General features: G+C 39.4%; 1 protein-coding gene across 1 annotated transcript in view; it reads right to left on the bottom strand.

Annotated features, from left to right (window-relative positions):
- Positions 1-26,488, bottom strand: part of LOC149175887 (poly [ADP-ribose] polymerase 2-like) — a 445,779-nt gene that overhangs the window by 375,290 nt on the left and 44,001 nt on the right. Inside the window, exon 5 of the mRNA XM_089419780.1 lies at positions 14,824-14,942. Coding sequence (XP_089275906.1) covers positions 14,824-14,942 — 119 coding nt within the window. The remainder of the gene's footprint in view (positions 1-14,823; positions 14,943-26,488) is intronic.

Genomic DNA, 26,488 nt, shown 5'->3' on the forward strand with positions numbered 1-26,488 from the left:
TCAACAACAGGTGTAGCAGCCCTAGCAGGTCAACCATCAACATTAAAAACTCCTTCAATTCAACTCATTCAACTGTCAAAAAGTGTGGCCTTGAATGCTGGTCAAAGATCAGTAAAAATAGTCCCAAAACAGTCCCTCCAAATCTGGCCAAACTCAAACTTTGACTTGTTAAAACCCTAGTTACTGATCTGTGATCAACGTTGGTCAAACAACGTTTGACTTTAGCAATCCAAATCCAGTCAAAATGAGCGAAGTCACTGCCAGTCAAAGGCTGGTCAAAATCCCAAAACAAAAGCAGAATTTGGCCCAATCAAAAAGACTCTCTCTCCTCTTCGCACGTGTGAAAAGAACTTGCAATTTTCATAAGTAGTCAAACCTCCAAGAGAAGAAGAGATGTGCGATGTGATGCTCCAAAGTGATGTGACTTATGATGTATTTATATGTTTCATAGGTTGATGAATTTGCTTGCCCACGCAACTTGTACTTTTGTGTACTTGTGGGTTTCACATTAAAATTAAATTTTTCCTTGACCAAATTAAATTCTTCCAAGGGCTAGAAGGGGTCTTTCTTTATGGGAAAGGTTGTCTAAAGGAGGGAATTTGTCCCTACGCTGTCAAATTAACACTCCCTCTTAGCGAGGGAGAAATTTATGACTGCATCATGAATCTCAAAAGTCTCATCATCGTGATCACTAAACCAAGTCATATCTTGTATTTGCTTATCTCTACTCAACTCTACTCTTCTCTGCTCATTTGTTGAACACTCTTGAATCTAAAGAAGAAGAATAATCATCATAGGGGAGCTCCAGCTACCACCCTATATCCAAGGACAATAGATGAGATCTACTTACTGTAAGGGTAAGGATCACTCTATCCTATTGATCTGTGATAATAGGCGAGATCAAATTAAGGATCTCACTTTATCCTATCGTCTAATGATAATAGGTGAGATCGAGTTAAGGATCACACTTAGTCCTATTGTCTGTTGATATTCCCATCTAGACCCTCGAAAGTCAAGTGGTAGAACCCCTGCATCCCATCACTTGAGCGAGATACGGCTTACCATAAATGGTAAGGATCACACCCTATCTTAAGCCATCTCAACTCATTGGCCAGATGGGGAGGAACAATCCCAACTTGTGGGTAAGATGCCAACTGGGGTATGCTCTGCCAAGTCCCAGACTTGATGGTAGGGGGAGATACACACTTGTCAAAAATGACGAGGAGCACACACACGCCCTATAGTGACAATAGGCGAGATCTACTTACCACAAGGGTAAGGATCACACCCTATCCTATTGTCCAGAGTTCCCTTAACCCCAAGAGCTCTAAGGCTCAATTCCTCACCCCGGGAGCTCAAACAAGGGGGAAGAGCATAGCTAAGTGTTCTTGATCAGTTGGGACCCTTATTCGAGAGGGTCACATCCATCAATCCAAGCTTCTCTCTAAATACCAAGAACTTCCCTTTCAGCAAAACCTTGGTGAGTATGTCTACTATCTGATCGTCAGTCAAAATATGATGGAGTCTCACAACTCCTCTCTACACCATGTCTCGAATATAATGACACCTGATCACAATATGCTTCGACTTATCATGAAACAAGGGATTGTCTGCTAATTGGATCCCTCTTTTTTTGTGGCAATATATCAACATCATATCCAGAACCTGCTCAAGCAGCTCTCCAAAGAGCTTCCTCAACCATACTGCCTCGCAGCTAGCCATGCTAGCAACAATATACTATGCCTCGACCGTGCTCAAAGCTATGAACTTTCACTTCCTGCTCATCCAAGATATCATGGCAAAACCCAAACTAAAGCAACACCTTGATGGGCTCTTCTTGTCAATAACATTTCCAGCCCAGTCAGCGTCAATATATCCATGTAGCCTCACATTTCCAAAAGTGTACCTTAGACCAAGATTAATCATCCCATGCAAATATTTTAGCACATGCTTGGCAGCAACCCAGTGTGCATGAAGAGGCTCAGTCATGAATTGACTCAAAGTATTAACTGCAAAACATATGTTTGGACAGGTGTTCACAAGGAACATCAATGCCCCAATCAATTGTCGATACTCAAAGGGATTCGCCAAATCAAGTCCAGCAGCATCTCCACATAACTTCTTGAAGTTCATCTCCATCGGTGTGGCCATAGACTTGCATTCTACCATTCCAAATCTTTCCAACAACTTCACAACATATTTTCCTTAAGAAAGGAAAAATCTCTCTAGGCTTTTGCCACACTTCTAATCCTAAGAAATAATGCATCAAACCAAGATCTTTCATTTCGAACTCAAAGGCCAACTCCCTCTTACACTCGAGCATCAGAGGCTCACTACCTGTCAAGAATAAGTCATCAACATATAAAACCAAAATAAGAGGCATACCTTGGACCACTTTGAAGTAGAGGTTTAGGTCAACATTACTTCTTGTGAATCCAAGCTTCACTAGGTAGTTATTAATATGGGCATACCAAGATCTGGGGGCTTACTTCAAACCATAAAGTGCCTTCTTCAACCTGCAAACATAAGTCTTCTTGTCATGTACTTCAAAGCCCAGTGGTTGCTCAACATATACTTCTTCTTGTAGTATGCCATTAAAAAATGCAGTCTTCACATCCATCTGGTGAAGTGTCCATCGTTGACTAGCAGCAAAGGCAACAATCAATCGAATAGCAGTGTAACGGGCAACAAGTGCAAATATATCATCATAGTCTTCTCCCTCTTTCTAGGAGAAACCTCTAGCCACGAACCTCGCCTTATATTTTTCAATACTTCCATCAGCTCCATGTTTAATATTATAGCCATTTTGAAGTCACGACAGACTTCCCTTTGGGTCTCGGAACAACATCCCACACATCATACTTCATAACAGGTTCATATTCTTTAGCCACAGCCTCCTTCCAAACTTGTTCTTTCACTGCTTCTTCAAAGGTGGGACGTTCGGCCAATATGATGGTGCTCATAGCTACCACATATCCCTGGTATCAGCATGGCTTCTTGCTTTCTCTAAAGGTTCCTCTAACAACGGCATGTCTTTCAACATCTTGTAATGTATCACGAAGCCAAAGTGGTCTCTTCCTGGTAGGGGGATCACTTGGAGGAGGATCCAAGGGGTCCATAAGTTCCATAGGATCATCGGCAACATCTTTCTCTGGTTCAAGCACAGAAGGACTTTCTAGTAGGTCCATGCCATCATCCTTCTTCTCAATAGGAGGAGGAGGAATGTCCCTTGCTTTTCCAAGGGCAGCATCTTCATCGAAAGTCACATCCTAGGTTATCGATTTATATATATATATAATTATTTTTTTTCTTTTAAATATTTTTTTATAATATATATATATATATATTAATAATGTTTTTTTTAGTAATACTTAATTATTTTTTTAAATACTGATTTTTTTAATGGTTTTTTTAATAATTATAATATTATTTATTTATGTTTTTCAAATTTTTTTAATCATATATATATATATATATATAATAATTTAATTAATAAAATAGAATATCATAGAATGATTTATAAATAAATAATTTATTAATTAAATAACAAGATAATTAAAAATGAATTGAAATAAAAATTTGTTTAAATCTAAGTCACCTGACACGGGGATTCGGGATTCGTAGGATTTGGGATTCGTAGTGTCAGATTCAGACACGTTGACCCCCCGGAACAGGACACGTAGGATTCGTTATATATTATTTTATTAAAATATATATATATATTAAAAATTAGATATTTCTTACACAAATTTTAATTAATGATACAAATTTATTGATTTCAAACATAGACCTTCATCTATAGCATGCATAGTACATACAAAATTCAAATACATGTCAGTGGTACTAGTCACATAAATCATCATTCATAATTCATAACTGAAAGACAACTTACAACTACAAGATAGTAAGATAAACACAATGACAACTGTAGTTTTCTCATTAAGTCATCAAATCAAAATGTGTTACATAGGTAGTGTTGGTGCAATGCCAATGGCAAATAGAAATAGAAAATGTAAAACAACTACCTATTACATACATACATATATATATATATAACACTAAATTAATAAAACATAATTATAATAATACATACTAATCTTTATTATGTTTTCTTAATTTAGTGTTATTATGTTTAAATATATATATATATAAACATTTATTATTAATAATGTACATATTAACCTTTGTCATATTAATTTATAACTATACAAAAATAAAATTATTAATATTTAATATGGACTTATTAACTGATATTCTACTATATATGATAAAAATTATATTAATAATAAGTAGTTGATTGATGAGATAAAAAAATTATAAATTATAAATGACAGTGGAGCATGGTTTTTAATATAATTTACAGTAACAATAAATATTTTATAAGATCAAAACATTAGAAATTATAAATAACCGTCAGTCGCATGGTACTTGCATGACAAGTTGTCAATGGATAGACGGAGAATTTGGCTTCCCTTTACCCCCTCCTTCTGCTTGTCGAATTGTCTGTCGAATGGTGGATTTGAATTCCAGGTTATCACAGGGACAATTAGATGATAAGCAGTCATCTAGTTTTGATATTGTCTTCAGGGGAGGTAGCGTTATGCTGCAATGCCAATGGAATTTGATGCAGAGAATCGACCTGTGTGTCTTGGCAGTATGACCATGACCAACAGAGCGACAAGCTTCATGGCAGTGTGAACATGGCCAACACCTTCGCGCATTGAGTCGCCAATCACTTGTTGCAGCAAATGAAACGGTGCCACAGTGTAAATATGAATCCCAAGCCTTGACAATTGCAAGTCAATCAGTATATTAGAAACGAAAGTCACAGTAACACTTTATAAACAGCATGCCTGTAATGAGCAAATGCGGCCATTTCTTACCCGAGGGAGTCACTTTTTTGCCAAACGAATCCTGGAAAACAGGACACGCTGTCAAAAATCGGGACACGTTGGAGAATTTCGGGACACGCTTGGGATTCGACGTGTCCTGATAGGATTCGACGTGTCATGTTTTTTGGACACGTTTTTTGGGCGAATCGTGTCCGACACGCTGGATTCGGACACGTGGCCCCTATATAACGAATCCAGTTACTTAGGTTTAAATAAAAAGTGATCATTCATCTTGAGTTGGCCGGCACCCCAACTTGATCACACCAGATCATATTTATAACTCCCATTTCTCTTATTTGTAGAATCAATCGTGAGGATGAGTCTTGTTCTAGACTCGAAACGTAGACAACATAAAAATGAAGACTGTGGAATATCCAAATCCAGAATCTCAAAAACCACACCACAGAAATCTACAAACCATTATTAATTAAATAATTTTAGTTAAATAAATTATGTTTATTTTGTTTCTAATGTAATTAAATTAATTGTTTATTAATTAAATTATGTAATAGTTTGACTAATGGTGAGCAATCACGGTGGAGTGTCACAGTGGAGTGTGGAGATGTAACGGTGGAGTGTGGAGACATAACGCTTGGGCATAGACAAGATCATGTTTATTGATAGTTGGACGGGCAATGATGAATGTCGGACAACGGTCGGAGCGAGCAGGGTTTCTTGTCAGCACAATGGTGGTCGAATGGCAGCGTGGTCGTGGGTGCAGGGACAGAAATGTCATGGATATAACCGAAGGTATGAAGGAAACGATGAGGGTGTGTAGCACTTTTTCTTTAACAACGTGAGCATGTGTTGACTTCCTCATCGTGTCGGAACAGTGTATGATCTGCAGACTTCCAGGTGTTGTTAGAACAGTGGCACGATCGGTAGCCTTCTTTCAGAACAGTGGGCACAATAACTTGAGACTGCCCATATGAATTTTCATGATGGCAAGGCATTTCCTAGCCGTTGTCGTTGGTTGTCGAGTTAACTCTCGATCTTCAAGCTCTTGCAATGCATCAATGTCCTATCTCTGATAACTTGATTTTTCTGCGGTCGTTGTCTCTAATGCACTAGAAAGTTTATTTTGTGCCTCGATGGCACAATCTTGTGCTTTTCTTACCATCCTATCCCGCTCTCCTTCAAAATTCTGCAAAGCCTTAGCATTCCTTTCATTCTTAGCAATCAACTTATCAATTTGTATCTCATATCTTCTACAAAGGCTTTTGTAATCGAATTCCTCCTTGAACTTTACCATGTTCTACACTTTCATTTCCCTTTGTCCAAAACTTATGGTACTTTCTATCCCTCCTCGATGATGTGGTGAAGGCCCAACTGTCTTAACCAATGAATTCCTTACAGTTCCTCCAAATGAATCATGAAGCAATCTTGTTAGCTTTGAATCTCGAATAGGTACATATGAATTGTTCTCTGCAAGAGCATTAATGCACTTTCCTAGAGCACTTAAAAATAAATTGGTGGATTTGGCTTCCTCTAATGCATGCCCTTCACTTCCTGATTTGTCTATCTGCTCTGAACCTACCAAGTCAACCACTACCAACTTGCTCTTTCTGACCACCGGAGCATGAATACCCTTGAGTAGATTAACACCATTCCGTTCTCATTTGACAGAGCTGACTCTTTATCTTGCCTTCCATACATCGCTCTTTTGAAATTTACCATCAAGATTGCGTGACTTCGAGAGGATTTTGTATTTAATTTAGTGTTGGTTTCATCTTCATGTTCATTTATTGAGGGGTCCTCCTCCATCTCAGAGTCATAGTCAAGTACTGGGTTTTCTCTTTCATTTGTATTCCCTGTGGAAGTGTGATTATTGCAGCCGTCTTAGGAAGTGTGAGTATTTCAGCTACTTGCAGGGAAATTGGAATTTTCAAATGATTGCAATGTGGTCATTTCAGATTGATTAGAATTAGAGTCCTATTAATGAATGCAGTCACCTTATCAATAGTACCAGAATTCAACATACTTCTTCTGACCTCTGAATTGTGATCTAAGCAATTTGCCATCGAGGACATGTGAGCTATCTCTTCACCTCTTCCACCAGTAGGAATGTTTTCCTTGGAGTATGAACCATCTCCAACTTGTGCTTTATCTAGTTTGGTAGGTCTCATACATGAGTAATGCATGAATAAGCCTCTCGAGAGGGTCAAATGATCATCAAAGTTAGTCGATGTGCCTTTGAGGAGGCCTGATGAAGTCCAAGGGGTGCCATAATGAAGAGAACGACTCCAAACATAGTGGACAAGGGGGTGGCCCCTTCTAATCCAATCAAGAACCTGTGGTGCTCCCAAGTGGGTGTGGGGGCACAAAGACATCCTCATGGGTCTCCAAATGGATCAAATTTGCCTGTAGACCATCTGTAAGGGCTGGAGTGATGACATAAACCATCCATCTGCAGCGGGAGACATCCTGGAGCATCTACCAAGTGTATGGTGCAACTGTGGAGTCGGTTGGGCATGGTGGACCAGGTACATCATCCTCATCCAAAAGGTGGAACACAAGCAATCAATGAACATTGTTGGGGATCCATGAAGTGATATCTGCTATGGTGGAGGCCCATGGCTCTCAACACTCACCCTACAAGTGCCAATGTGGCCCTCTGGAGGACTAGGACCCTGTATAGGGAGACCAAGCCCTAAATGAAGACCCACTTGCAATCCTGCATAAGATCCAATGTGTCCCCTTTCCCTCCAATACAACAAATCATTAGAATAATCAAGTAATAATGCTTACAAGTTATGGGATCAATGGATCACTTCATGGTGGCATGCCCTTCTATAGTCGACTTTGGCGAGTACAAGTGTCTCTAAGCTCAAAAGGGGGTTAACCAAGGACCCTAGCATGCCCTTCTATAGTGGACTTTGGCGAGTACAATTGTCTCTAAGCTCAAAAGGGGGTTAACCAAGGACCCTATTAGGTGGTTTCAACCTCTAAAGGGGGTGGCATGTCCATAGTACATCCTTTAAGAGGTAGGTGGCAAATGATATGATGATGGAATGGAGTGGGGATCAAGGGAAACATCCAGACCACATGTCAAGGTACATTGGGTAGATATAACAAGGGAAGCCCACACCTGAGTATATGAGTGTAGGAGGGAGAAAATCGTGGTACATGAGTTACCCCGACCTTTGTTTTTCCACCCATCTTCACGTGCCTTTTGCCTTTAATTGATTTTTTCTTTATAACTGCTTGGGGCTCCAGGGGATGGAGAGCACGATGTGTAATATGTAGCAGTGGATACCCCCTTGAGGTGGGGCAGTTCATCGTCCACCAGGGGTTGGGACAATCATGGGTTCCCTAATGATGGAGGGGGCTCATCTAGGGCCCATAGGAACCAGGGTGATGGCCATGGATAAGGAGTAGAGCTCGTGTTCGGCTTTTGCCCACGTGCTAAATTTGTGTGTCTCGACCATCTTTTGCATTTTGTGGTACATTTCCTGTTGATAGTGACCAATTTATGTTTTTTACTTTCTTTTTAGTTGCATCAAGTTTCAACCTCTGGGGCATCACTCCAGGCCCTACCCAAGGTGTGGACAAGGGGAGAGGGAGGCTAACCCTATGTGGACCCAGTGGACACATGTGGACTCGGATGGGAAAAGAGATGAATGGGGCTCAAATAAGTGGAGGGAGTAACGTAGATGGTATCGGGAGGCGGGACCACGCAACCAAAATCGAGATTTCCCATGTAGTGCCAACCCTAAAGTTGATGGCTAGTAAAGGAGATCCCACGAGACTAGGATACAAGGGTAACGACGAAATCAGGCAATAGAGACAAGAATACAAACCTAACCCACTCTTTCCGCCAAATCCCCCCACCAATTCATGCCCAAAAGTGCCCATGACAAGTAAGAAAAACTACTCAACTATACCAATGAAAAGTCATACCTTTGGGGGTCGGATGGCCCACCTTCAAACATGCATTCGTAATAGATGGGCAAGGGACCACATGTCTAGCTCAAGTGGCCAAGAAAACGGCACATTGAGCTATCTGAGGGTTGCAAGGGGATGCTAGTTGTCGGCTGAGGACCATCTAGGAGAAAAAAAATTCTCCCATATATACTACCCACAGGTGGTAGGTAACAATGCCCATCTTCAAAGCAAACTTTGATACTTTTTTTTTGAAGCAAACCTTTTGTACCTACTGCATGTTGTGAAGCAAACCTTCTTTTTTAAGAGTTGAAGCAGGAAGTAGCTTTTGTCAAAAGACTTAAAGCAAGATGTGATAAAGTTCAAGGATAGTGTGAAGTATGAACCTTTTGCTCAAAAGCTCATAAAACAAGTTTGAGATCCCTCAAGATTGAGGAAGGCCAGCGAGACAACATCTGGAAATTTGCAAGAGATGGAACATCCTTGATTCAAGCCCAGTTGAATATGAAATTTGTTTAGCAAGAAACCAAATCAAAAGTGTTGCTCATACCTTGTATAGATTGAAAGATACTCAGGACCAGAGGGAGCTAAGGAAGGTTTCTAGTAATGAGTTTCACAAGTGGTCAAAGATTCAAGATGATATGATGGCATTCCATATAAAATCCTTGGTTCCATGACTATAGCAAGCTAATTTGCAAATGACAATTTGTCGAATTGACAAAGGATGTCTTAGGGTTTGTAAACCCTAGAAGACTAAAAGTCTTGGATGAGAAAGCCCTAGGATTTGTGGATAAAACCCTAGAGCTAGACCAAGATTGATGTTTCCATAGCTCATGCAAGGCAGGAAAGGAAATCAACATGCTAATAGTGGATGTTGCAGATGATGAGTTTGTAGAAGGCAAGGATGGAGAGGGAGATTCCTTATATACTCCAATCAAAAGATAGGCACTTTATATCTCTCTTTCTTTGATTATTATTGTTTTACTATTCGTTAGCCTCTTGTCTTTGTTTCTTTTGTTGGATCATAATCGTTTCTTCCATGACCTACTAATGAGGGTTGCAGGTACATCGTGAAGGCTACCAAGGCTCCGGTAGCAGATGGAAGCATTGGAAGAACAAAGAAAAGTTTGAGGCAAGACAATTCTCCTAGAATTAGTGATTTGTGCTCAAGAAGAAGAAATTGTAGTGACATCCAAAATCGTGCCTAATGACCGAAAGAGCTCCTAGTTCAAAAGGAGTGGGCAAACCAGTAAGTTTGAAGAACGCCATCATGAAGAATGATGTTGAGACCTAAGACGAAGTCATTAATGACCTCCAAGTAGATCTACAAGATCAAACATGTGGTGGATGGCAATATAAAAAAGTACAAATCGAGATTCAAGGATTCTCCCAGAAAGAGGGAGAGAACTATGAGGGGACATTTGCTCTAGTCGTCAAGTACACTTTTGTTAGAACTATTATTGTTGTTGATTCTATTATGAGTTGGAAATTACATCATGTGGATGTGAAGGTTGCTTTCCTCAATGGAGTAATTGAGGAAGAAGAAGTGTACATAGAGCTACCTCAAGGCTTTGATGCACATGACAGGAAATCTCATGTTTGCGGACTAAAGAAGGCTTTTTACAAACTTCGGGCATGGTATTCTCGAATGGATGGATATCTGATGAGTCCTAGTGGATCTTGTTATCATATAACTTGTTTTTTATGAGAGAAAAAGGACTCATGTGATAGAGGAAGCAGTCAAGCCCTGCTTCAGTAATAGAGGGACTTGACCTCTGAGTTCGAGATGAAGAATCTAGATTTGATACATTACTTCTTGGAACTAGAGGTATAGCAGAAGTCGAGTGAGATCTTCCTTGGTCACGGAAGCATATTATCACGATCCTTCAAAGATTTGGGATGATGGGAAGCCAGTCCATGGCCACTCCCATGGTAACTAATCTGAAGAAGCTAAGTGGTAGAGGGAGCATCTAGGATTGCTACAACGGGATTTTCTTTAGTAGTTGTGGTGATGGATCCAGTGAAACTAGTCAGTTTATGGTTGAGCCAAGGCATGCGACACAATATGTGTTAAGGTACCGACATGGTACATGTCTAAATGATGAAGTACATTCGTAGGGATATATAGATTCAGACTGGCAAGAGTGAAGACAAGAAGAGTACATCAGCATGATAATTCATTTTAGATTCTACTTGGGCAGGAAGCAGACATTTGTTGCACTCAGGACTGCAGAGGCTATGTATATTGCAGCTAGTTTGGAAAGTTGTGAAGCAGTGTGGTTTCGAAAGCTACTCGTAGGATTGTTTGATCAGGTGTAGGAGACGACTATGATGACAGGTCAAAGCACATTGAGATCATGGTACCACCACATCTAGGACATGGTACAGAATGGAGCAATGAGGCTCCAATACATTTCTATAGTCAATTAGGACGTTGAGATTCTCACAAAGACTTTGTCCCAAGGTGAAGTTTAAATACTTCAAGGACAAGCTTGGAGTGGTTGAGAATGCTTCCCTTGGTTAAAGGGAGTGTTGATGTTGTAGCATCAAGGGGTGGAGATTCTCCCTAGGTCAGGATATTGATAGGTCATGGGTAATGACCGGGGGCCATGTAATGTGGCTAGGGAGATTGGCCCAATGAGCATCAAGGCCCGGAGTGCTCCCTCGGTCAGGGGTTACCTGACCATATTGCCAAGGGTTACTTGGCTAGTGGGTTGAGTGAGGGCTTATAGCATCAGGCAAGTGATTTTCCATTCAATAGCATGTGACGACATGTGGGAATGGTAAATGGGCCCAGGGTTTCACCATGTGTCAAGGGGTTCCTGATTCCAAGTGACGACTTGGTGGATTGGTGAAACAAGGACTAGTCTTAGTGTCAGGGATGCTTAACCAACCAATTGGTAATTGGCTTGTCAATGACTAGATCCATTTGCAAAGGGGATATGCCTAGTGGGTGACCAGATTCCTTTGCATGTTGGTGATGTAGGATGCTTTCCCCATGATTATGTAATAGAACATGAGGTGGATGGATTCATCAACATAGCAAACTCTTTCAACCTTTTTCTTGGGATGGGGAAATTTTTCAACAATGAGATACATTTGAAGAAAAAGTGAATACCTCCCTAGCTAAGAGGGAGTGTTCAATTTTAGGGTAGTTGCAGTTAGTATTCCCAACTACTCCAAGTCAGCCCATAAAAGAAATATAAAAGAAGATATTTTGAATTTAAATTGTCTCCAAAAGTCAAGTCGGCCCTCCAAGAAGTACAAGTCGACCAGCCCCAAAAGACACCTATTCAGGCCCATGAGATGGTTATATAAAGGCTACTCGTATTCCTCCTCAAGGCATCAATTCGAATCATCTTTTGCTCTGTTCACCCATGCGAAGAAGGAGATTTTTTGGGCTAATTCACGTGCAAAGAGGAGAAATTGTTATGTCTATTCACATATGCAAGGAAGAAGATTTCTAGGTTGAAACTGAGACTTTGTTTAACCTTTGTGGAATGGCAAAAGCCCTAGAAGGATCGAAACTTTGTTCTATGGACCTAAGATCTACATTTCTTCATGTTTCAAAGAGGCTGAAGTTCATGCTACCAAAATTCTAGGTTTTGTACTATATTTAAGAAAGAGCGTTGAAGCCCTAGAAGATGACTTGTAACCTTGGGGCCAAGACCCTGGAAGAAGAATGCTTTTCATGGAAGGAGAGCAAGTCAAGCCCTAGAAGTTTGTTCCTCGAAGAAGGGTTGATCAAGACCTAGAAGTTCCCATGTTCTCTTATGAAACTCAGATTGTACCTTTTGTTGAATTAGATGATTTCTCTAAGAAAAGGTTATTGGGTTTTTCCCTAGTTAAGGTTTTCCCAGGGTAAACTTTTTGTCTCATGTTTGGTTGTCTCTTCATGATGCTACTATCATTATTGTTTTACTATTGAGATTTTCTATGTATAATTGCTTAATGATGTCTGTGACACAAGATGAATTAATAAAGAAATCATTGGAAGTAATTATCTGATTACAAAGTCATAAAAAACTCAACAATCATCTTTATGATATTTTGGTTAGCAAAGTTTATGTAGCCACAACATGTTATATACAGCAATACAAGTAATCTCACATAATACACCTTAATATTTAGCTATAAAAGAAAATAAGACAATATGATAATTATGTATACCGTTGAGCAAAATTATGACAAGGGTAGGGAAGTGAGTCTTGTGTACAATAAAAGGAGGTGAAATAAGTTCATATTGGAGGCAAAATGGGGATGTTCTTGTAGCAAAAAGGTGACAAAAGGAGGTTCATCAACACAAATGTTCATAGTGATTTAATCTATGGGTGAATAATTGGAGGGTGACTATGGTCATATTTGAGCAATCACCTTTGTGCACACATGTTGAACTTGATTTAATTGTTCAGTGGTTAAATTAATCTAATTTATCCAAATAAAGACTAATAGCTTGGGCACCCTAGTTCATTGGCTTCCTTTTCACATTTGAAAGGGGAAGGTGGCACATTGCATGCATCTACTTGGTCTTACTATATTTGGGCATACCCTTCAAGGAAAAACCTATGGAGATATTTCTTTCTACTCTTGGACGTGCATATGCATTCATTTCTTGGAGTTTTGGCATGGTCAAGACCATAATTCGACATTATCTCCCTGGATGTTGAAAGTTTCCCCGTTACTACTTCAACATTCAACCACTTCATCTTGCACATTCATCAATGCAAGTTGTTGCCTTGGGATTTGGCAATTAGAGGATTGTGAAGAAATGAAAGAAATGAAGGAAATTGTAGGACCTTGGAGATGATATCGAGCTTCTTCAATGTATTAAACCTTTGAAGATCGATGAAGCATTAAGGTATTGATCTACTTTGTTGTATAGTTATGTTATGCTTTCAATTGTTGTTTATATGTTATAGAATCTTCTTGGTATCAGACTTATCTAAAGGTTCAATAATAAACTCAATATTCATTTTGGAATAATCAATGTGAGGACATCCTACCTTTTGTTTATTAGTTGTTTTATTTCTGCACTTGCCTTCCATTTTTCTATCATACTAAATTGCAGATTTGGAAGAACATTCCAACTATGAAACAGCTACTTTACATTTGTAATGATGAGTGGCACCCTTATCCCTCCAAAACTTGATTCTATAGCTTATTTTCAACAAACATTTCCGGATAAATTGCATCAAAACAAATCCTTTTACCTTAAATACACACCCAAGTGATGAATGGATCAAATAATTTCTTGCATCTAAGAGGTTGAATGTGGTAAACTAACCCTTTTCAAACATATAGCCTAACTCAAAGTAGTTGATTGTGACATACTAGTTATTTCATTCATTTAACGCTTCATGACTCCCTTAGCTTTTAGATCGATAGGCACTAGTCTTACATCATCCCATTTCCTTGTTGCCCTCATTTCCCTTTCATTTCCTTTCCATAACCCCTTTTCCATTTCCATTACTACAGCCACTTTGTTTTATGAAGGCTCACTCTTCATTTTTCACCTTGAGCCCCCATTCCATAGCCTTCATAATCCTATCCTTAGGAGGCCAACCTTGAGTTGGAGAAGAGCCAACCAAAAGAGGGAGGAAGAGCTATTGAGGTGACAGTTGGTGGCCTTCCTAAGTTGCACAGAACTAACACCTTAAAATATAAATCAATAAACCAATAAAAAATTTATGTTTCACCAAAGCAATTCTTCATCTAAATCTAAGCCTCTATGTATAAGCTTTAGTAATTCTAAGTTCTAACCCTAGGGATACCCCATTGTATCCAATGACAATCAGCCTTAAGCGAGAAGAGGTGCTATTGTGGTGACAATGAAAGCCCTCTTGAGTTACCTTTAGGGTTGCACCCGTTGTTGGAACTTTGTAGCCTAAATGCATTTCTAATCAATAACAAGGTGCATTGGTCTACACAGATAGGTTTTCACACGATGCCATCCATAATGCTTCAAATAAGGTTATTTTTTATTATTGATTGCCTCTCTCAAAAATTTGTCACCTACCAACAAAAAAATATATAAAAATAGTTTGCTTACTATATGTAAAACATGATAATGTGACTTTATTTCGTCTGGAAGCCACATGTCTAAGACCGCACTGCCTTTCTTAGTCGCAAGAACAATCTTTTCCTCTGAACTTTTGCCAGTTCTTCCATCTGCAATCATGTATGAGTGCAAATTAGCATTCCATTCAAGCTGAGCATCAAAAGAATGCGTTATTTAGTAACAATATGTGAACAAAATATTTTACTACATTTTCATGTGAAATACAACTTCAGGATTTAAGAGAATGCAATCAAGAATTATTCAAATCGAGACCCATAAAACCAGATATGTTAAGGAACATTATTTCCAACACAAGGATGGCAATAATTAAAGCATTGAGTGAGAACTGTGGAAAAAAGGTGACAGGTGGGTATAGAAACAAAATAAATCATGTATAAATCTGAAAACAAGTCAAACCAGTAAGGATCTGTTTTTTAACAACAGAAACAAAAAGAGGAATACATGTGTAACAGGCCAAACCAGTAAGGATATGTTTTTAACAACAGAAACAAAAAGAGGAAACATGTATAACAGGCCAAAACAGTAAGGATCCGGTTTTTAAACACATACTTAGCCAGTGAAAAAGCTAACAAAAGTAAGAGAATAAAATAAATTGCATAGAAGTCTAGAAACAAAATCCATTCACCTTATGATGCCCATAAAACTAGATATGCTAATGAAGGTTATTTCCAACACAAAGATGACAACAAATAGACCATAAAGATTTGAATGACAATTGCAGAAAATATGTGAGATTTGGGGTAGACAAAAAAAATAAATTGCTTTAACTCCAGAAACAAAAGAGGAATTCATGTGTTAACCTCATATAGCATGAGGTTTCCCTTGTGATTTTCATCAATGGGTTTGCAATATGGTGTAAGTTGCCCCTCATTTTGCATGAGGCCTATACTAGTGAATTTTTTGACTACCCGTTTGATTTTCATCGCAAAGAGCTTTGGATGGCTAGGGTTTTCAGTTGGTTCCTTGGAATGTTGATGACATGGATGATGATGTGCTAGAGGTTTTGATGTTGTATTGCTTGATATACTTTCTTATCATAAAGAAAGCATTGCACTAGATCATGCAACGTTCTAGTCTCTGCTCCTTGCTAGAAGAGTGGATATGAGGATGCGTGGATCCTTTGGTGGAACAGGCTAGCACTTTGGGGCTACATAGGCATTCTATTGCCATGCTCCTTTGGTTGGCTTCATCATGAAATAGAGCACATGGTATGCATCCCCTCTTCTATATATGGTTTATCGCTTGGATGGATGGCTATGAGCTTGGTTCAAGCTCCTTTTCTCCAACACCTTGGCTCTCATCAATAATTTCTACACATGGTTAGACTAAATGTGTATGAAGCATGGTTCTACCTACAACTCTCTCATCCTAGGGCTCGCATTGAGACACGTGCACACTTATCATCACCTTACGCATATTTCTATGAGGTTGTCCTTCTCCTTGATGAGTTAGTTGGGCTTGTTACCACAAAATCTAGGAAGTCTAGTGCAAAGCCTCACTAGGCGAGGCCAGACCCTGTGGCAACAAGAGAAAGGGTAGCCATTGTCACCTCAGCAACCTTTCTCTTGCCCTTTAGTGGATTTAAATCAAAAGGGAGGCTTCCCTAAATCCCATAGAAAGTCACTCTAATAATAGGGCTCAAGGTGATGAGCAAAAGGTCTACTATTGGATAGAGTATCAGCAAGGCCTAATATGGCCTCAGTTTTCTATGTTAGGGTTCAAATACTTTATGCCTAGACCAATAGATATTAGATAGGCTGCTATAAGTTAGGGCTTGGATGATATGCAATGATGAGGCATTCAATGTCATATAGCAGCCCAAGGAAAGATATTAGAGTGATATTCAAAGACAAAGGACCAAGATCTTCCAATAGAGAATAAGCTTAGAGTAGGGAAATTAATACTATGGCTGTTAGGTATGCATAAACAGAAAGAGAGAGACTGATGTCAACCCTATTTAGGAGATATAGACCATGCAATATGCTAGATTTTCCTTTTAAATAACTTATAGATACATTTCCTAACCTATGGGCCACAAACATCCAAGCAAACTACACTTTTATGCATAAATCTGCCCTAGAAACCCGACCTGCTGCCCTAGCCAACAACCAGGAGAGAGAAAAAGGAGATGAATTTTAATAGCTTTGACGGATGATCAACACACTCTAGATCAGCACCTTCTCCTACTAGGCTTTAATGGAGTTTTTAGGGCAAAAATTCAAGCGAAGAAGATTGATGGAGTAAGGGGGGATGCCTAGGGCATCCACTTTTAAAACCCTAGCTATTGCTTTTATGAGGGGGCAAATTAAATATAGGGTTTGCACATTAAGAGTTTCCCTATAGGCCTTAAAGAGAACCATTTTACATGCAATGATGAAGCAAAATTTTAGCAATGATGAAGCATTTAGACATGGCACCTACTTTAAATATTAAGCATGCAAAAAATCAATAATAAGATGATAAACTTACAAAATCCTCCACCAAAAGCACTTCTTTCAATCCCAAAACAATGTCTCCATGCAAAAATCACATCTACAAGAAAATTACATCCATGAAGATCACATTTTGCTCATAGTAGTGAAAAAGACTAGCTTGCACTATCTTGGAGAAGAAAAGAATGTAACATGTGATAATAATATGAAATGAGTAGAGAAGTCTCTATTTATATGGGACATAACTCCCTCATTTTATAACAGTACAAGTAATGAAGCCCTATTGACAAGTTTACTTTGAGTGTTCCAAAAGATAGAGGTTACAAGCCAACATCATAGCTCAAAAACAAAACAAACATTCAATAAATGCTCCTGCTCAAGCATGATGTCATTCTTCAAAGAGCTCTAAATGCCACAAAAAGGTGTAAGGTGGGCCAATGAATGCTCCATATTCCAAGATGTATCTCCTAGATCATACGCATGCCTCCAAAGAGCCTCCATACTAAGATGTCATCTCCATGGTGCCCAACGTCACCCTCGAAAGGGAAAGACAGGTGACATGGCACCCTCTAACTCAAGCATTGGGGCTCAAAAGTGATGTGTAAGCCCTCCCCTATCATCACAAGGATGACCATCAGGTCCGAGCTTAGGAACAAGTGATGCCCATCAAACAGTGTCAAGGCCAGCCTAGGGGCATCCTTGGTCCATTAGGCAAGTCATCAATATCCCCAACACCCAGCTTCATGGGCTCAGCGTTTCAGCATCTGGGGGTTCTTTTGACCATCAAGCATCATGTGGGGTCATTATCCCAATGCTCTACTCTAGACGGGAAACATTGCAACAAGGTCATACTCTCTCTTGACAATGGGTGACGCTGCCTCTGCAATGTTGCAGAGAAAGTGGGGCAATCATCTTAGAGCCCTTTGTTGTGGTGATTAAAACCACTTGACAAAATCCTGTCAAGATCAAGTGAAAATCAACAACCATTAGGTACGATAACCATAGATGCATCATAGTGGATCATGCTTCATGTTGGGGGTACAATAACACTTCACACAAACATCAACTTCAAATATCTAACTAGATTGAGTCCCGTAAAAGTGTTACCTCCTTACATTAGGGATGGTTAGATTGATAACTCTATTAGGTGTTACCAACCCCCAAGGGAAAGTGATAAGTCCCAATATAGCCCATCAATCCATAGGTGTGTGAAAATGGTGGCAACAAAGTACGACTGACTTCAAGGCAGTGTGCCATAGCCAGGTGACCATCTAATAGTGGTCCAAAAATTCTAAAATAAAAGACATTAAGTTTCTTACCAGTGAACATTTCTTCGGGAGTCTTGGAGTCCAATGTTTGATGAGGGCATCAGTTTTGAACATACACGGCGATATTTGCAACTTCAACCCATAATAACTTCGAAAGGCCTTGATCATGAAGCATGGGACGAACTGATTCTACAATAGAGCAATTCTTCCTTTCAGCCACACCATTCTGCTCAGGAGTGTATGGCGTTGTAGTCTCCCTCTTAATGCCAACTTCTCTGCAATAATCTTGGAATTCATTGGATTCGTACTCGGTCCCATTATCAGTCCTCAATATCTTGATTTTCTTCTCGGATTGGTTTTCGATCAAGGCTTTGAAGTGTCGGAACTAGGTGAACACTTCATCCTTCTTCTTCAAGAAGTAGATCCAGGTCTTGCGAGAATAATCATCCGTAAAGGTGAGATAATATAAGTATCCTCCCAAAGAGTTTATGGGCATCATACCAGATATATCGGAGTGGATCAATTGCAATATATATGTGGTCTTGCTATTACTTGAGGAGAATGGTCCCCTTGTAAGTTTTCCTTCGACACATCTCGAACATACACCTTCATGCTCTACTTGGAACTCGAGCATACCTATCACCATTTGTCTCACATCGGGTAGGGCCTTATAATGAAGATGGGCAAACCTCTGGTGCCATAGTTCAAATTGAAGAGATGTGTTGCAAAACATGGCTCTCAATGGACTTCCTCCAACTTGATACAAAGCAATGTTGCACGAAGCAAGGATGAAGCGGGGACGTGGAAGCATCATTTTCCAAAAATCTAGGAAGCGAAGCATCTGCTATATATATATATATTTTATATTTTTTTGCATTTATACTCAAAACTGTTGACACCTAATCCTTGTGATTGGGTAAATATATGTAAATAAATAAATGAGAAATATGAACAGTCATCGGGAGATGAACTGAACAATCTCTCCCTCATGTATATAATAGACCTACCTGATGGAATAGAAAACACGAATCAATTTTTGCTTTGTGGAGTTACTGCCTGGCCTGACATGGTATCAGAGCCAGCTCCTTTTTTTAGCCTTTATGTCTTTGTAACTCCTGGTCTGCTCCACTGCTCCCCATATAATTCAGTGATTGAGTGTCTGTATGCATGTTGCCTGCGTTCTGTCTGCCATACCTACGCTCTCTGTCCATAAACGTTCATAAATTCGCTGCCCATATAATTGTTGGTGTCAGTTGTCAGTTGTCTGACCTTTTCTGTCAAGCCTGCTACTGTTACGCTGCTCGCCTTGAATGCTGCTGCCTTTCTCCTAAACAAACCCTATCAGACAGCGCAGCGGTATCGGTGTAGAGGAATTCATTCTAAATATCCATTAGCCGTAAATAATCGAAATTTTTTGTGGACCGAGGCAGCAGTTCCATCTGTGTCAAGTGAAATTCAATTTCAAACCATGGTGATTTGCTGTATTTTGGGTGAATTTTTTTGACAGTCAGATGTGATGTTGTGTGTTTCGGGAGAAAAAATCGAGTCTGTTGTAAGTTTTAGCCTAAATTACAAAAGCGGAGAGCAAGTCTCAGAACTTAGGCGGCGTGAGATCAGCAGGCTTCTTCAACAACTTGCCCACACACCGTTTGCCGAGTCTCAGTTTTGATCGTTGGACGCTTCTGTTGTTGTGGTGTTGCAGCAGCGAGCAAACTGCTCCACCCCTCTGTCACTTGATTTCTTGCTACTCCAGCAACAGAGGCAGATCCATTCATTAATGTGGATGCCAAGGACGCTGCTGATTTCCAGCTATATTTTTGTATGTAGCTGGGGCCAAAGTCTGTTATTACAATGGTGCCATATAGTTGAACGCTAGAGGCAGAACGTCCATGATGCGTTGAGCTCTTTTAAAAGGAGGCCGTATGGTATGAAGAATTGGACTTGTGTGTTGTGTATGCATTGATTTTTTATTGGTAGCCGTGTACGTTTTGAAGGTCATTTTTTCTCTGTGTATTGAAGTTGTGATGGCCGTGATTCAATGGGTACATGAAAACCTTGTGTTAGAAGTTTTAGTGGACGATAATACCCTTTGAGAATGCCCTTTTGAGTACATTTTTACTGTATATTGGCAGAAGTATTTTTTTCTATCAACAAAAGTTTTTTTTACAGAATGCATTCAATCATATCCATGGTAGGAATAGTTCTCACTGGCAAGGAGAACTATCCTGAATGGTCCCGGATGATAAAACACACCCTCATTTTCAATGAGTTGTGGAAAGGAGTGTGTGTCGGAGAAGGAGACAATGACCCAGTACAGCCTACCTCAGACAAAGAGCTCGTTATTTGGGAAAACAAGAACAGCAAAGCTTATGCATTAATCGCAGCATCTGTAAATGAAGAGGTGAGTCGCCATATTTCGTCATATTCAACTGCCTTTGAAGCCTTACAAAAGCTGAAAGAACTCTATGACTCACATTCTGCACTTGAAGTTGTTCAACTCATGATTAAACTCTTCACTCTTGAACTGCAAAATAATGATCCTCTTGCTCTTGCATCTGAAGTAAAGTCTATAATGCATGATATCAAATCCACTAAGGTTGAATTGGATATTCCTCTTATTGCTTTTCTTAAGGCACTTTATCCTACTTACTCCAATTATCTTGAGTCATTGCAAGCAAATGGAAATCTCAAAGATATAACCTTTGACTCTCTTGTGAAAAAGTTTGCTGAAAGAGAGAAAGATTTTGGAAAGCAGACAGCCCCTGAATCTTCTGAAGACACTGTGTGCCTTGCTCATAAAGAAAAGCATCCTGCTCAAGATTCTACAAGAGGAAGATGTGGACGAAGAGGAAGAGGAAGATATTTCAGAGGCAGGGGGGTAGACATTCTCAAGGAGAAAATGCAGATTTGCACTGCATTCACTGCAAAAGAAATGGATGACATGATGCCTCTACATGCAAGCTACCATGGGACAAAATTGAGCAGAAAAGAAATCAACAGAAAGGTAAAATTGATGATACAGACAAAGGTAAAGCACCTAAATCCGCTCACTATGTTGAGGCACAATGTAACATTGGAGTAAATGAAGATTTGTTTAATGCTTCACTTGCTTCTTGAAAAAATGATTGGTTGCTTGATTCAGGAGCAACCTGTCACATGACTCATAGAAAATATTTTTTTGAAGATTTTACTGACAATGTTGATGGAGCAGTATACTTTGCAGATCAATCAAAAATCAAGCCATCAGGGCTTGGCACAATCAGGCTTAAACTGCCTGGTCTTCCAGACTTTCTTCTGGATCATGTTCTATATCTCCCACAGCTCAAAAGAAACTTGTTGTCCTTGGTCCACATCCGCCAGCAAGGTCACTCCATTCATATGTTTGATGGCAAGCTTGAGGTACAAAAAGCATCTGACCACTCACTTGTCATGAGGGGAATAAAAGAAGAAAGGCTTCTCAAACTGCAAGGAACCTCTGCTCATGCACAACATTTCTCATACAATTCTCATCATGAAGAAGGTACACTTCCATCAAGTTTATTATGGCATGCTAGATTTGGACATTTGAACTATGACAGTCTCCGCTTGTTGAAGAAAAATGGTGTTGCTGGTTTGCTACAATTCCTAGAAAACTTAAGCAATGTGATGCTTGCATTCTAGGAAAGCATAGCAAACAGTCTTTTCATGATTCACATTCAAGAGCACATAGGAAACTTGAACTCATTCATTCAGATTTATGTGGTCCAATGCCTGTTCCTTCTGCAAATGGAAATAAATATATCATGACATTTATTGATGACTACACCAGAATGTGTAGGGTTTATTTATTGAAGAACAAATCTGATGCTTTTCAAACATTCAAGAATTTTCATAAATGGATTGAAAATGATGCACAATCTCATATTGGGTCTATTCGCACTGATAATGGAAAAGAATACACATCAAATGAATTTGAAAACTATCTTCGCCAACATGGGATCAAACATCAAACAACTGTGCCTTATAATCCCCAACAGAATGGTGTAGCTGAAAGAATGAATAGGACAATCTTAAATATGGTACGATCCATGCTCTTCTTCAAAAATGTAAAGATAATGTTTTGGGTTGATGCTGTTCTATGTGCTGCATATATAAATAATAGATGTCCATCTAATGCTATAAGAAACAAGACTCCTTATGAAATGTGGTATGGACATGTTCCTTCGGTAAAACATCTCAGGGTCTTTGGTTCCACCTGTTATGCTTTGATACCAAAGGTACATAGAAACAAACTTGGTGCTAGAAGTCGTAAGTGTATCTTCCTGGGATATTCAAACACCTCCAAAGCATACCATCTCTATGATGAAGTAAATAAGAAGTTTGTTGTATCTAGAGATGTAATTTTTCTTGAATCATCCAAAACTGACAATTTTGTTGAGCGGCAACTTGATCGCTTGGATAGATTCGCAAAAACAAAATCATTTCAAGAATTTGATAATCAGATTCCACATCTTGAAGGGGGGATTCCTATACTAGATCAACATGTGGAATCTTCTTCTGAAGAACACTCTCCCCCGCATGAAACTCCAACAACGGATGATGCTTTAAGTGATGTAATTGATAGAATTGGGAGACTCAATCTTGATTCAATCCCAACTCAATCAACAGAGCAGCCTGGACCATCTCAGAAAGGTCCCCCAAAGTGGCTGACAAAGACACTTGAAAGTGTTCATCCTGATGAAGTTAGAAAGACAGGAACCAAAAATTCAAACCGGCAAAATAGAGGTGATGTAGATGACTCTAATTCACCTGTTGATATGGATGTTTCTTATGATTGTGAATTGAACTTGTCTACAGATTTTGAACCAACTTCCTTCAAAGAAGCTGCTTCTCATGATGAATGGAAAGAAGCGATGCAAAAGGAGTATGATGCCCTCATAAAGAACAGCACTTGGAAGCTGGTTGATCCTCCATTAGGAACCAAACCAATTGGCTACAAGTGGGTCTACAAGAACAAGTATAAAGCTGATGGCTTACTTGACAAGCACAAAGCTAGGCTTGTGGCAAAAGGTTTTGCACAGAAGGAAGGGGTCGATTACGAGGAGACTTTTGCCCCCACAGCAAAATGGGCTACCATCCGGACACTCTTTGCACTAGCAGCTGAGAACGGTTGGAAAGTCCATCAAATGGATGTAAAAACTGCTTTCTTGAATGGAGATCTAAAAGAGAATGTTTTTATGTCCCAACCTGAAGGATTTGTTGTGAAAGGACATGAACATAAAGTATGCAAACTTGAGAAGTCCTTGTATGGCCTCAAACAAGCACCGCGAGCCTGGTATGAAAAACTAACTGAGCATCTTCTGAAACTCAATTTCAATCATTTTGATCTTGATGATGCAACTTTATTTGTCAAGAAAGTTGGCAAAACAGTTGTATATCTTGTGGTATATGTAGATGATCTTTTAATGACAGGGAACAATGAAAGCTACATTGCATCCATAAAGAAGGAATTGGGGAAAAGTTTTGAAATGATTGATTTGAGCTATGTTCATTACTATATTGGCATTGAAGTAACCCAACATCCAAAGTCCATATTTCTTTCTCAAAAGAAATACATTGGAGATTTGTTGAACAGGTTTGGCATGACAGAGTGCAATCCTCTTACTACTCCAATGGAACAAAACTTAAAGCTCACATCTATTGAAGGAAAAGAATTTGAGGATGCAACAAAGTATAGACAGCTTGTAGGAAGTCTCAACTACCTAACTACTACCAGACCAGACATTTCGTTTGCTGTTGGAATCCTTTCCAGGTTTATGCAAAAGCCTTGTGAGGGACATTGGTCTGCTGCAAAAAAGGTTCTAAGGTACTTGAAGGGAACTCAAGACTTTGGAATCAAGTATACACAGGTAGACGACTTCAGCTTGATTGGATACTCTGATTCAGACTTCGATGGAGACAAGGAAACTGGAGTATCAACTTCAGGATATGCTATGAGTCTTGGATCAGGAGCTGTCTCCTGGAGATCACGCAAACAATCAGTTCCAGCAGATTCCACAACAGAAGCAGAATACGTGGCAACAGCTGAAGCAACAAAAGAAATTGTGTGGCTCAGGAAAATTCTTGAAGATTTGCAGGTAAAACAAGTACAATCAACTCCACTCATGATTGACAATACCTCTGCAATAAAGTTGGCCAAGAACCCAAAGTTCTATGATCGAATGAAGCACATCAATACTAAATATCATCTGATTCGACATCATGTTGAGGCCAAAACAATCCATCTCCGTCATTGTTCCACAAGTGAGCAAATTGCAGACATCTTCACCAAAGCGCTTGGAAGAGAAAAGCTTGAACGATTCAGAACGATGCTTGGACTCACGAACATCCCTTCAAATTAAGGGGGGGAATGTTGACACCTAATCCTTGTGATTGGGTAAATATATGTAAATAAATAAATGAGAAATATGAACAGTCATCGGGAGATGAACTGAACAGTCTCTCCCTCATGTATATAATAGACCTACCTGATGGAATAGAAAACACGAATCAATTTTTGCTTTGTGGAGTTACTGCCTCGCCTGACAAAAACAAACATCCCAAATACCAAATTACTTGTAGAAGACATGAAAACATGCATATTTTTGCATAAATCAAGATAGATATAACATCCATTGTACATTAATGATTAATTATTCGAGCATCAACCATTTAGATGCATCAACCATTTAGAATCTAGATTCTTCTCCTCTTGTCTAGCCTTTGCCTCTACCTCGATTGTCTAGGGATATTAGTCAACATTGCCCAATTTTGATCAAACTACCTAATTCAAGACTTAAAATATGGTAAAAAAAGCTTAATATGCTTGATCGACGATTTTGACTTGATTGAAAGGTAATTTTTTGCTAAGGGCGTGCCGCGTGACAAAGGAGTTCAACAATTAACACCACCAACACTAGGGTACATGTAGGGCTTGGTGCTCTTGATTAAATGCTAATCGCATACCTTCATACTTGATATAATCTAATGAAATGCCACAATCCCATTGATCCTGATTCTTGAATTCCTAAAAACTATTAAGTCTGTTGAATTTTGAATAGGATATGAAATTCTATTTTCTCCATATGAAGTCCAATGAAGCTGGAACCACTCTCAAACATCCTGAGTCATTTCATGGTAATGTTAAAAATTTAAGTAAAAAGATGAAAATGAAAAATAAAGGACAATGTCACTTTTACTTTAAGAATTTAACATTACCATGAGGGAGCATCTGCTATATTTATATTTTTTTTTTGCGTTCATTCGTCACCCTAACCCAAGGTGGACCCACCCCCAACAAGCAAACTCACCTAAAATTAAAAAAAAAAAAAAACGATTTTCTAAACGCTTTTTCGGAAGCGTATGTCTGTACGCTTCCAACGCCCGAAGCGTCGTACAAAGCACGCTTCGACACTTCGGAAGCGCGCTTCTGAGCCACGCTTCCGAAAAGTCCAGGAAGCGGCAAAAAAAATCAGAAGCGCGCTTCCGGCAAAGCTTCCTAGGCGCTTTTGCACGGGACGCGCTTCCGGGCTTGGAACCGGGGGGGCGCTTCGTGCAACATTGATACAAAGTGTCAACCCTGAACTCAAGAGTAAAAGCATCTTTAAAAAAAAAAAAAAAAATCCAAACACGTATCTTTCCATCTATGTTGTCAGATCCGGATCCGCAAAAATACCTGTTAAATACGTATTCAGTCGGACCTTGACTTTTTGGAAATGGCCAACGCTGTGAGGAAATAGATCCCAAGAGTGGTTGCCAGAACCGCCCAAATGGTTTGACAAAAAGTCACAAAAGCCGATTTTATTTTTAGGTTTCAATTTTATTTTTAGGTTTTTGTTTTTCATAAAGTGTGGTCCCTACTTCCCTTTTTCGACACTCGACATTCACGCCCAGGCTCACCGTCGGCCCCCCTGCACA

The sequence above is a fragment of the Pinus tabuliformis genome, chromosome 4_1, assembly GCF_031772625.1.
Source record: "Pinus tabuliformis cultivar Carrire ecotype Pingquan chromosome 4_1, CPIR1, whole genome shotgun sequence".
NCBI classification, from domain to species: domain Eukaryota; kingdom Viridiplantae; phylum Streptophyta; class Pinopsida; order Pinales; family Pinaceae; genus Pinus; species Pinus tabuliformis.